Raw genomic sequence first — 10002 nt, 5'->3', positions numbered from 1 at the left:
TCTTCTTGACCAATCAAAACGTGTAGTGAAGTAAAACGAACGGAGTCTCGCTTTCTTTATATCAAACGCGCTATCCACGCCATACTCAACTTCGTTCCCAGAATGCTCTGGCCATCACTAGGGAAGGAAGCGGGCATATCGACAGCATAAGATATTTAACAAGATACTCTCCTAAGTGATCATTTACCGCGCTTATAAATTTCATTTTTTATTTTGCATTCGGAAACATTGAAAACCTTTTCGCTGTTAACCTAATTAACTGTTTGTAACACAAGGTGATCTTGACTGAAATCACTCGCAGGAGATGATCCCCCGTTACACTCGATGGACATCAAAATAGTCAGAATAGTTTACATCGTATTCAGGAAAATCTATCAAAAAGTTGAGGCCATTCTGGATAAGTCTTTTTTTTCCGTTTAATTGTTTCGTTCGGAAAAATAAATACAAAGCTCAGATCCATTTTTTCTATAAAAATGTGAATAAACAATATCATGTGAAATTCGCACGAGGGAAAAAAGGGTTCGTTGTTCATTTTAAAAGTAAAGTAAATACTTTTCTATGTCTTGTGACTCAAATTTTTAGGTGGAGTTGTTTTTGCTGTGAGTGATGTAATAGAGAAAGAACTTACAAGGTAAACTAATTGTTTCCGAATGGAGTGGGAAAAGAAAGTGCCATTTTAATTATCATTTTTTATTACTCCATCAAATGACTGACAATCATGCTGAAGTTTTAATCAACAAATTTGCCTAAAAACAGCTGTTCCAGAGATATTTTGTTTTTGTCAAGTTGAACTGCGGCATAACATTAACTTGAGTAAACAAATGAGGTGCATCATTTGTTTTTCTTTGAAAGGAAGGACAACATTGACCAATGAAAAAAGCAATTAAAACGGCCAAGTAAAAATTTGATAACCATTTTACTAAGCCTTGGAAAACAAGTAATGGTTTTCACTGGGAGATGTTTGTGTTTGTTCTCATACTAAATTCACAGGGTCAACTGAATCGTGTGCCCATCTCAGGTAGTTGTCTAAAAGGGACATCGTTTATGGTCGCTCGTAAATTAGGAGCCATAATTTCCATTTGAATCCTTGTCAGTGTAACCGTCAACTTACTTGTCACTTGTGACTAAAGTCGTTATTAATTTAACCAAAAAGTTACCACAACAAAGAGGAAAATTTCCTTTTTTGGATTTAAGCTCATGATTCAATACCAAAGAACTTGAAATATATCCAACCAATAAGAAGGCAGATCTTTTAAAAGGCTTATCGCTGTCAATTTGGTTGAGATAATGTTGCTTGATGTTTTAACACCTGGCGAACTGAGTACACCAGAAACTTCAGTTTGACCTCTATCTTCTGAACCACGTACTACGTAGCTTGACAATATCTGGCTATTTTGAGATTCATTTCTAAGATGAGACACTTTTGTGTCCTTTTATACTTGGTGTACTTTCTCGTTCAATTGTCTTTCTTTACACTGCCATTAGCTACAGGCAAAATGGGATCTCATCCTGCAAACGCAACTTGTAAACATAACGAATTTTACATAAATGGGAGCCTAATTTTTTCGGGTTTGTTCCCTATACATTATGCTCCGCAGAACACCAGCACATCAAAGCAGTGCCAAGGGAAATTCAACACCCGTGGCTTCGAGCAAGCCCTGGCCATGTTGTATGCTATTAAGCGAATCAACAACGACTCGAGGATTCTTCCTGGTATCACCATCGGTGCAGACATTAAGGACACATGTAGCAGCGTTGACTTTGCGATCAGGAAGTGTTTGAATTTTAGTTTTATCAGGAATAACATGGAGGATACGATGTGCGAGAAAAAACAAGACTTAGATGTCGTTCACAATCCGAGAACAGTCGCCATCGTTGGTCTGGGCTCCACCGATGTGGCAATGGCGGTTGCCAATCTCGCAGGCCTGTTTTATGTCCCTGTTGTGAGCTATTCCTCTTCGAGTAGACTCCTTAGCAATAGAATTCGTTTCAAATATTTCCTTCGCACGATTTCCTCCGACACCCTGATGGCAAGAGCTGTCATCGATTTCTTACGTGAGTTAAAATGGAATTTTGTCCACGTTTTGTATTCAGACACAGACTATGGGCGATCTGCGTTCGAGACTTTTGATCATGTTCTCTCAGCTTCCACTGGCGCGAAAATTTGTTTGGCAGTGAAAAGAACATTTACACAACATGCAAACTCTCGCGAAATCGTGGCTTTCCTCACGGAAATGCAAGAGAAGCAAAACGCGAAAGCTAAAGTGGTGCTTCTTTTTACGACAATCGGAGACACAGAGTTTATCTTGAGCCATTTCAAAAAACTCAACATGAAGGATTATGTTTTTATTGCAACCGACCATTATGCTGGACGTATAAACAGGTTTAACAGTTCACCCAAAATGTTGCGACGCATTGTTGGCGTAACACCACGTAAGGGAAACACAAAAGGCTTCGAAAACTTTTTTCACAAGGTATTAAAAACTGGGAAACTGAGCCAATGTCCATGGTTTCACGAGTTTAAACAACATTATTTGAACCTCTCTGTAGAAATATCCACGTATGTTCCTTACGTTATTGATGCGGTGTATGCAACGGCCTATGGTCTACACAACCTTTTGAATTGCACACGAGAGAAAAGCTGCCAATATTCCGCCGACGAATTTCCGAGTTTGAACAGGTAAACAGTGAAGAGATCTTTGAAGTTTTTTACTTCAGATATTATGCGGGAATACCTAGAATAAGTCATTCTAGCTTGTGGGTAAGTGCTGGGACTGGTTCATAATCAACTGAGGGAAAGTGTGTTACTTGGTAAAACAACAGGATCAGTTAGCCTCGATTTTAAAATGATTTTCACTTAAGAGAAAACATTTCCATATTTTTTTCCGGTTGGTTACCCGTAACATTTTAAATTGTAGGTGCATTAGTCTCCTGTTTAAGTTAATTAAGTCAAAATGATTTAGTTATCGAAAGAAAATATGCTTTAAAACTTAGAAATGCCCTAGTCTATCATAACGAAAGGAAACTCTTTAAACGAAAGAACTTTACACATGAGCATTGATCACTTCCAATTGAAGTGGCGAAACTTAAAAACGTTCCTTTGTTTAAATTACCTGTCTCCGCACTGCTCCGGTCTGGAATATTTGCATGTTATAAATGAACGTTGCTTGTTAATTAACCGATGCCTGCAATATTATAAAATTTGGTTAAAAATTCGAAGCGACTTTTGACGAAATTTTATAAACATAGTTTACAACGCGATACTATGTATGCATTATTAAGTTTGCTGGAATATATTGGCTAAAGCTATCAATAGTGCCTGAAACTTTTTTGAGCCAAAAAGCAGCACTAAAACAATCACACGTTGGTGCCAGCTACTCCCTAAGGTCACATAATTAAAATTCTCACATTAGAAAAACAAAATGGAATCTTTTAAAGATAATATTGTTTATTCTGTCGAATTTCCTTTTTTATCGCAGGAAAAGAGGTGTGCCTTTCCTTTTAAAACCCGTAAGGAAGAGATTGGAATAAGGAATGATTGAGATAACTGTGGAAAAACAGACAATAAATTAAGTTTAAAAAGTAGAGAGCCTTCTAGCGGTGCCGCCACTGCAAACAGCAATGTGTGAAGAACTTTCTAGTTGGTATAATGTTTACCTTCGCGTTGCATTAATGCTCATGAAAAACGTTTCCATATCAATCCTTCAGCTGCCTTTTTTTGACATTCTGAATTTACAAACAAACACAGATCTCAACGAAGTAATATAAATTACATTCGAATGTGTTAGCCAAGTTTTTGAAAAAACTCGACAATAGTTATGAGCAACTTGTACACAGCTGTAATGATAAAACCTGTCTGTGAATTTAGCTGTGTGATACGTTTTCCTTTCCAAATCATATGTAAATTTTATAGCCTACACAAACAATGAGCAGCTGTTATCATCGCTGACCAAATAACACTTTAGGGCGACTAAAATGTAAAATTTGTTATTCATGTTATTCTCCTGCAGCAATCAGTTTAGTTGGCGTATCGCTTTCTTTTGTTCAAAGCGCAAATTTCCTGACCATTTGTTGCAGGTTTTAATCGGTCTGCCATCGAAATAAATTTTCTTTTTACCGAAAACGTCATCTAGGTATGTTAAAGAAAAGCGACAGATAAATTGATGATTTGGAAAAGTAATTGATTTGAAACGGTTTTATAATAATTCATGCTTTTCACCAAAGCGACATTTATAATGGAATATTAATTTCGTAAAATTTTCTAATGCTATGAAAGACCTTTTTTGATGTAGTAGCATTGCCCACAGCACACAACGTTTGAAAATCCAATCGCACTGGTCTTAGGTCTTAGGTCTTAGGTCTTAGGTCTTAGGTCTTAGGTCTTAGGTCTGGTCTTAGTAAACAGTTCTTTTTAGTAAAATTTCGCTGTTTCTGATCGTTTGTGACAGCGAAAGAGACCTCTTCCAAGGAGCAAGTTGTTATTCATCGCCGGGAGACTCGTAAGGTTTTGGCTGTGTCACAAATTTAACTCACCTGTTTCATTCCCCCTCCCCCCCCCTCCTCTAAGGCTTTATAGCATTCTCATGATCCGTCCTTATCGGAAGGTAATTTTGTGAAGTCCCTCCGTTAAATTCTGTTAGCGACGACCTTTCCCCGGCCAGTACCCCCTGAAAACCATATGATCCCTGCAAAATCCCAATAAGGCAATAGATAATGACCGATCCATTATTCTCAATTATTCGGCATATAGCTGTTAACTCAACCTTTTATTGTTGTAGGGACGATGGTTTTCTCAAAAGCATTCAAAATGTCAAGTTTCCAGGCTTGTCACGCGATCAAGTTTCTTTCGACGCTAATGGCAACGGCTTGGGTGCTTATGACATCACGGTGGTCAACACAGAGACGGAACAATGGGAACCAATCGGGAGCTGGGTCTCTAATACGTCCAACGTGCTTGATCTACCCGTGAATGTGTCATTTCTTGACTTGGACTTGAAAAAACTGAGAACGTTATGGAGAAAGGTATTTAACAGCACCGTTGAGCCCACTTCATTTTGCGGTCAGCAATGCCCACCAGGACATTGGATGGTTTCAGATGAACGTTATCAGGTCTGTCATTCAGTACCATTTCAACCGGCTTTAGCGTGTTTCAACCAGTTTCATCGGGCTTTTTGGCAGAGAAGAGAAAGATAATGAAATACTTCATTCACTTTCTTTTCTGGCTGTTCCCTTCTCAATTCGATATCTTTATCATTTGCTGAATTTGTCTGATTTTTGTCATAGCCAAATCATTTATATGTACACTTTATTGGCAGGCCAACATAACGGAATTCTTCACATTATGGTTAAAAAAAACCTTTTCTGATTTTCCTTTCTCTCAGAGCTGCTGTTGGAAGTGTGCCCCATGCTCCACCAATGAGATTTCTCACAATCCTGTGAACGGCTCATGTAAGCGCTGTCCTCCTCGCTATTGGCCAAACGCGAACCGCACTGCCTGTTTACCCATAATTCCAACTACCGTCAAGCTGAGTGACCCAGCCGGTATATCGGTTGGCGTGGTTGCAGCGTTAGGTGGTCTGGGCGTGTTGTCTATTACGATTGTTTTCTTTCGTCATGGTAATACACACGTGGTCCGTGCGTCCAGCAAAGTCCTTAGCTATATCATGCTTTTTGGAATATCTTTGGGTTATTTGGCGGCTGTTTTGATTTTGCTGGAAAGAACAAAAACTCTATGCCAAGTCGTGCTGTTTTTGTTTAGTATCGGGTTCTGTATCGTGGTGGGAACACTACTGATTAAGACAAATCGGATACATCGGATATTTAGTAAAAATGCAATGAGGAAAGGTACGTTATATAACTTCCTTTTTTCTTGTCTTTTTTCCTTCGGTTTAACCTAAAAGGCTTGATAGTCTTTATGATAACATCGAGACAAATTTGAGAAGGCTGGTTGTTTGTATCATGCACTCCAAGTCCCCTTTAGATCAGCACTAGTGAGGCTTCGGTGGCTATTTTGTTGCGACACGAGGTTTCGTGTTTCAAACTTTTTCAGATCGGCGTGGCTTTTTAATCCTTTTCTTAGCACCTTGTTGTAGGACCGGTTGTTAGATCGGTGAGTTTATGTAGCTAATTGATTTTCCTTGCACAATCAGAACCGAGGATGAGGATGTATAGAAAATACTTTTAAGACTAATGTACTCATCAACAGTTTGCCTCAGGATGGGTACGGTGGGGTACCCATGGCAAATCAACTGAGATGACTCCCCCTTGGGTAGAGATTTTGACATTTACTCACTGCTTTAGGGTTTGGAATTTGACCTAACTACCATCGTGAAAGACCACATGAAACCGAATCTTTGGTCCCTAGGAGTGGAATTTGACACTGGATATCCAAATAGGGGGAAGGTGGGTAGAATTGTTAAATTTTCTGGGGCTGCTTATCTCCCCCTCCTCCATCCTGGGGCGAACCATTGATACACATTATTACAAATTCATACTTACCTTTTTTAGAATACAAAGAGTTCTTTTTATTTGTTACAGGTACCCCACCATGTTTGAGCGACAGATGGATGGTAACCTTCATAATCGGCTTTGTTCTCACGGAAACAGTCATTTGCGTCATTCTGGTGCTCACCAATGGTCACCTCACAGAAGTCGTTTATTCTGACATGAAAAACGAAGCTTTCATTCAATGCAAATTTGCATCCTTTGCTAATTACAACATTGCACTGTGGTGGGGTTTCAATTGCGGTTTGGTTTTAGTTTGCACGTATCAAGCCTTCCTTACGAGGAAAGTTCCCGGGAATTACAACGAAGCGCGCTTCATAGCTTTTAACATGATAACCATCTCCACAGATGTGCTGATGTTTTTCCTTTCCTATTACGGCACTAAGACGTACTACAAAGACATTCTTGTAAGTGCTTTCTTGATCGTGGCAGATACTGTCACGATCACGTGTATGTTTTTACCAAAAGTTTACGTGATCGTGTTTCGTCCTCAGAAGAACGTGGACTCCAGATCGACAGTCAGCCTGGGAGCTTTTGATACTGACGATGACGAGGGGCAACTCGACAGGAAAATCAGTAGCAGGTCGAACACGTCAGTGCTCAGTTCTTTGTCAACTCTCAGCGGCAGCCAGATAGAAACGAGGAATAACGTAACTTACCACGAAAACAATCTAGAAAGTAGAAGCAGAAAGATATCATCGGTTCTTACGAACGGTGATCTCCACAAATCCTGGAACTCAGATGGATGTTGTGAGCGTCCTGAAGTTGAATCACGTGATTCAAATTTGAGCGTGCGCACTGTGCGATTCGAGGACGAAATTGATCCTGATTTGATGACAGATACTCCAACTTTTCACGACAGTTTTCCGGAGCAGTTTGAGTATCGACGCAGGGAGTCGACCATCTGAGCTTACTTTTGTCGTAAAGACAGAGATCTTAACCTGGTTGATTGTCATCGATTTTGAAACTGACTATTCACCCATCTATCCAAGTTTTTGTCTTTCCTTTGTTTAATATACTTTCTTCGTCAGTCAGTCAACTATTGGCCAGTCCAGTCATTCATCCAGCCAATTTTTCTTTTTTAGTAAGTCAGTCGGTGGGTCGACCGGTCGGTCGGTCTATCAGTCAGTTAGACAGTCTGCCAGTCAGCCAGTCAGTTGGTTAATAAGTCAGTTGGCCAGTCCACCAGTCAGTCATTTAGTTAGCCATTCGGCTAGTCAGTTAGTCGGTCGGTCAGTGAGTCAGTTAGTCAGTCCACTAGTTAGTCAGTCAGTAAGTCAGGCTGTCAGTCAGTCGGTCAGTCAGTCAGTCGGTCAGTTAGTCAGTTGGCCAGTCCATCAGTCAGTCATTTAGTTAGCCATTCGGCTAGTCAGTTAGTCGGTCGGTCAGTGAGTCAGTTAGTCAGTCCACTAGTTAGCCAGTCAGTAAGTCAGGCTGTCAGTCAGTCGGTCAGTCAGTCAGTCAGTCGGTCAGTCAGTGTCTCAGTCAGTAGGTCAGTTGGTCAATCGGTCAGAAAATCTGCTGAGGTGCGTGTAATTTACCAGAAAATTCAAATCGAAACTCAGCCGTTGGTTTGTCTCTTTAATTTCTTGTCGAACAATGCAATGGTTGATGGGAAATTAACAGTAAAGAGGAGTATAAAGTGAATGACCATCTGACCAGAGTTTTTCCCTCCCTTCAGATCGCTGCCTCATTTCATTTGGCCATTGATTGTTTTATCCTAGAAACTTCCTTAGAAGCGGATATCTCTTTTGACAGAAATGCACAGTGGATGCTTGTGACAAAATAAAGTGAAAAGATTTTAGATTCGCATGGAGTTTCAATCATGATCTTTATACAGTAATCTAAGACTAAAATCCTTGATTGTAATTCGAAGAACAAGCATAGTCGCACTTTAGCTGACAGTAACTGGCAGTCTTCGCTGAATAACAATTGCCGAGGACAAATATTTAGTTTCGGTTGTTTACCTAAAATTATGAATTCGTCTTCATCGGTTGACGGGTAAACGTAAATCGAATAGAATTCCTTTTTCACTAGAACAATTATTAGTGGTCAAAGGGTTTTTTGTTAGCTGATTTGATCTGAACAAGCGAATGGCAAAGAAAGTTGGGAGTAGAAAAGATCGTCTTGTTAACAATGTGATCGCAAACGAAAAGGAAGACCATCTGCTGAACTCGAAGCTAGCGGCTCTTGACTTGCAAAAACAGAAGGAAATGGTGCGTTGGGAGACGGAGAAAAACAAACTGAGCTTACCAAGTCTCAAGGCAAATGGTAGAATTTCACCGACCCCTCCATCTTCCCCGAACACATCTCCAACACGTAGCCCTGTATTACAGCGACGGAGAAGCGATCTGATAGCCTCAGAAACTGCGTTGAGACCTCATAGCCAAATGATGATCATGACTGAAGGTGTTTGTTTGCGTAGATCCAAATCCTCACAAGACATCAGGCTTAGCGCTGGTCCAAAGCCTCCTCCCTATCCTGTTTGCGGACGTCCAGGAGCTGTAAGTCCACGACTTCTTCATAGGAGATCGACAATTGCTCAAAGCCGTCTGCAAGACGAGGAAATTGCTCTCAGACAAGCCTGCGCAGAAAGACGATTCTCAGCTGGAGTTGTCCCTTCCATTCGCGTGGAAGAAAGCGCGGAATCCCTCCATCAAAAAGTTAAGAGATTCAACGAAAGTCTACAAAAAGCAAGCAAGGAATCCAACCGAAGCGAGAGCAGCACGAACTCAGGTGACGACGACTCACCACCGACCGAAGAGTTATTGATCCCACTTAAACCTGTCACTTTCAGGTCGAAGTCATTACCGAATATAGTTCCGATGCCCGGCGAGAAATCAGCAGAAAATATGACTTTTTACGAAGACATGAAGAGATGCAGGTATTTAAGGATTCCCGATATACCACCGTTGAGTATTGAACAAATCTTTGACAAAGATTCAAAGGAAAAAGCTGCACAAAAATAATCGAGACCTACAGCTACCTCAGAACTTGAAAAAGATGAATATCAAACATCAGGTTCTTATCTACTTGACGCTAATAAAATGGAAACCTCCTGGAAGTTGCCTTGCCAACCTTCTAATGGTTTTTTTTCAAAATGCAAAAAAACAGCATTGATAAATGAAGGCACGAATGTTTTTCTAGCAAATTAAAACAATTAATTTCTCAACATCTTTAGTTTTCTTGTGCTTTTGCACCATAAAATTTTGCTATTGCTACTTTAAAACGTAAAAGAAGTGTCGACGATTTGTCACATGTGCCTAATATGGCATTCCAACATGTAAGCCATTGATGGCGACGACGAAATACGTGCGTCTGAGTAGATTATAATGTGTATTATTTGACCGTTCAGCAGCCTGCATCGGAGCATGAGTTAGACGATAACCAGCTCGTTAGAGCACCAGCTGATTTCGTAATTATACTAAGTTCTTAGTCGGATTCTCTTGTTCTGTGAAAAAAGCGTTTTCTTTTTTAGTATTTACAGGTAAGCTACTC

The 10002-nt window shown here is 40.1% G+C and overlaps 1 protein-coding gene across 2 annotated transcripts; it reads left to right on the top strand.

Annotated features, from left to right (window-relative positions):
* Positions 1-1331: 1331 nt before the first annotated feature.
* Positions 1332-8437, top strand: LOC131789424 (metabotropic glutamate receptor 4-like). Of its 2 annotated transcripts, XM_066172592.1 has the most exons (5): positions 1332-2680; positions 4779-5109; positions 5382-5844; positions 6538-6911; positions 6999-8437. In XM_066172592.1, exons 1-5 carry the CDS (start codon positions 1413-1415, stop codon positions 7410-7412), a joined length of 2850 nt encoding a protein of 949 aa, XP_066028689.1. In that variant the 5' UTR covers positions 1332-1412; the 3' UTR covers positions 7413-8437. The 2 variants fall into 2 exon arrangements, with proteins under 2 accessions (XP_066028689.1, XP_058962517.2); XM_059106534.2 differs by having other exon boundaries at positions 6538-8437.
* Positions 8438-10002: the final 1565 nt, after the last annotated feature.

Source organism: Pocillopora verrucosa, chromosome 9 (assembly GCF_036669915.1).
Source record: "Pocillopora verrucosa isolate sample1 chromosome 9, ASM3666991v2, whole genome shotgun sequence".
NCBI lineage: Eukaryota > Metazoa > Cnidaria > Anthozoa > Scleractinia > Pocilloporidae > Pocillopora > Pocillopora verrucosa.
The sequence above is the reverse complement of the archived record's forward strand: the minus strand, read 5'-3'. Positions and strand labels throughout refer to the sequence as shown.

Excerpts from the sequence above, each read along its gene's own strand:
- LOC131789424 (XM_059106534.2), top strand. The coding sequence starts at position 1,413 with ATGAGACACTTTTGTGTCCTTTTATACTTGGTGTACTTTCTCGTTCAA. Across the intron at positions 5,110-5,381 it reads TTTCAGATGAACGTTATCAG|AGCTGCTGTTGGAAGTGTGC; the intron begins GTCTGTCATTCA and ends CCTTTCTCTCAG. Across the intron at positions 5,845-6,537 it reads TAAAAATGCAATGAGGAAAG|GTACCCCACCATGTTTGAGC; the intron begins GTACGTTATATA and ends TATTTGTTACAG.